This window comes from Sporobolomyces salmoneus (genome assembly GCF_050403485.1).
Source record: "Sporobolomyces salmoneus JCM6883 DNA, S_salmoneus_JCM6883_v1_ctg235, whole genome shotgun sequence".
Classification (NCBI taxonomy): domain Eukaryota; kingdom Fungi; phylum Basidiomycota; class Microbotryomycetes; order Sporidiobolales; family Sporidiobolaceae; genus Sporobolomyces; species Sporobolomyces salmoneus.
The window spans coordinates 1-610 of record NW_027480928.1 but is presented as its reverse complement, the minus strand read 5'-3'; the positions used below and the strand labels follow the sequence as shown (position 1 = coordinate 610).

At 53.1% G+C, this 610-nt stretch overlaps 1 protein-coding gene across 1 annotated transcript; it reads right to left on the bottom strand.

The window, feature by feature from the left end:
- Positions 1-610, bottom strand: JCM6883_005345 (uncharacterized protein; the record flags this gene model as incomplete). Its single annotated transcript, XM_076635761.1, has 3 exons — positions 1-192; positions 283-441; positions 510-610. Coding segments are annotated over 3 exons (452 nt in total), but the record flags the coding sequence as incomplete, so codon positions are not given.

Below are 610 nucleotides of genomic sequence, written 5' to 3'. Positions count from 1 at the left end.
CGCGTCGACCATCTCGGCGTTGAAGTTGGAAACTCCGATCGCCTTGACTTTCTTCGTGTCGAGGAGTTTTACCATCGCCTTCCAGGTGTCGATGATTGAGGTTTCGGTGTCGATCTTGCAGACGTCGTTCTCCTTGGGGAAGAGGTTCGACGAGAGGTCTCCCTCGGGGACGAAAGCGACAGGCCAGTGGATCTGAGCACGGAAATCGAACGGAAAAAAGTCAGTTTCGAGCTCAGAAGTTCTCGCGCGAACGTCAACTCGAAGCGAGGAAGTAAAGCTCACGAGGTAGAGATCGAGGTAGTCGAGTTGGAGCTCCTTGAGGGTGTCATCGAGCGCAGCCTCGACGTTCTCGGGCTTGTGAGAGTTGTTCCAGAGTTTCGAAGTGATGAAAAGGTCTTCACGCTTGGCTCCGGTCTTCTTGATACCCTCACCAACCTCTTTCTGTTGAAGCCGTCGAACCACGTCGTCGTCAGCGAGAGTAAAGTCTTCGATTCAGAGGAGAAACTCACTTGGTTTTGGTAAACTTTCGCCAAATCCAAGTGCTTGATCCCTGCCTTGATCGCTACTTCGACAGCAGCTCCTACTTCTCCCGGTGCCGATTGCCACGTCC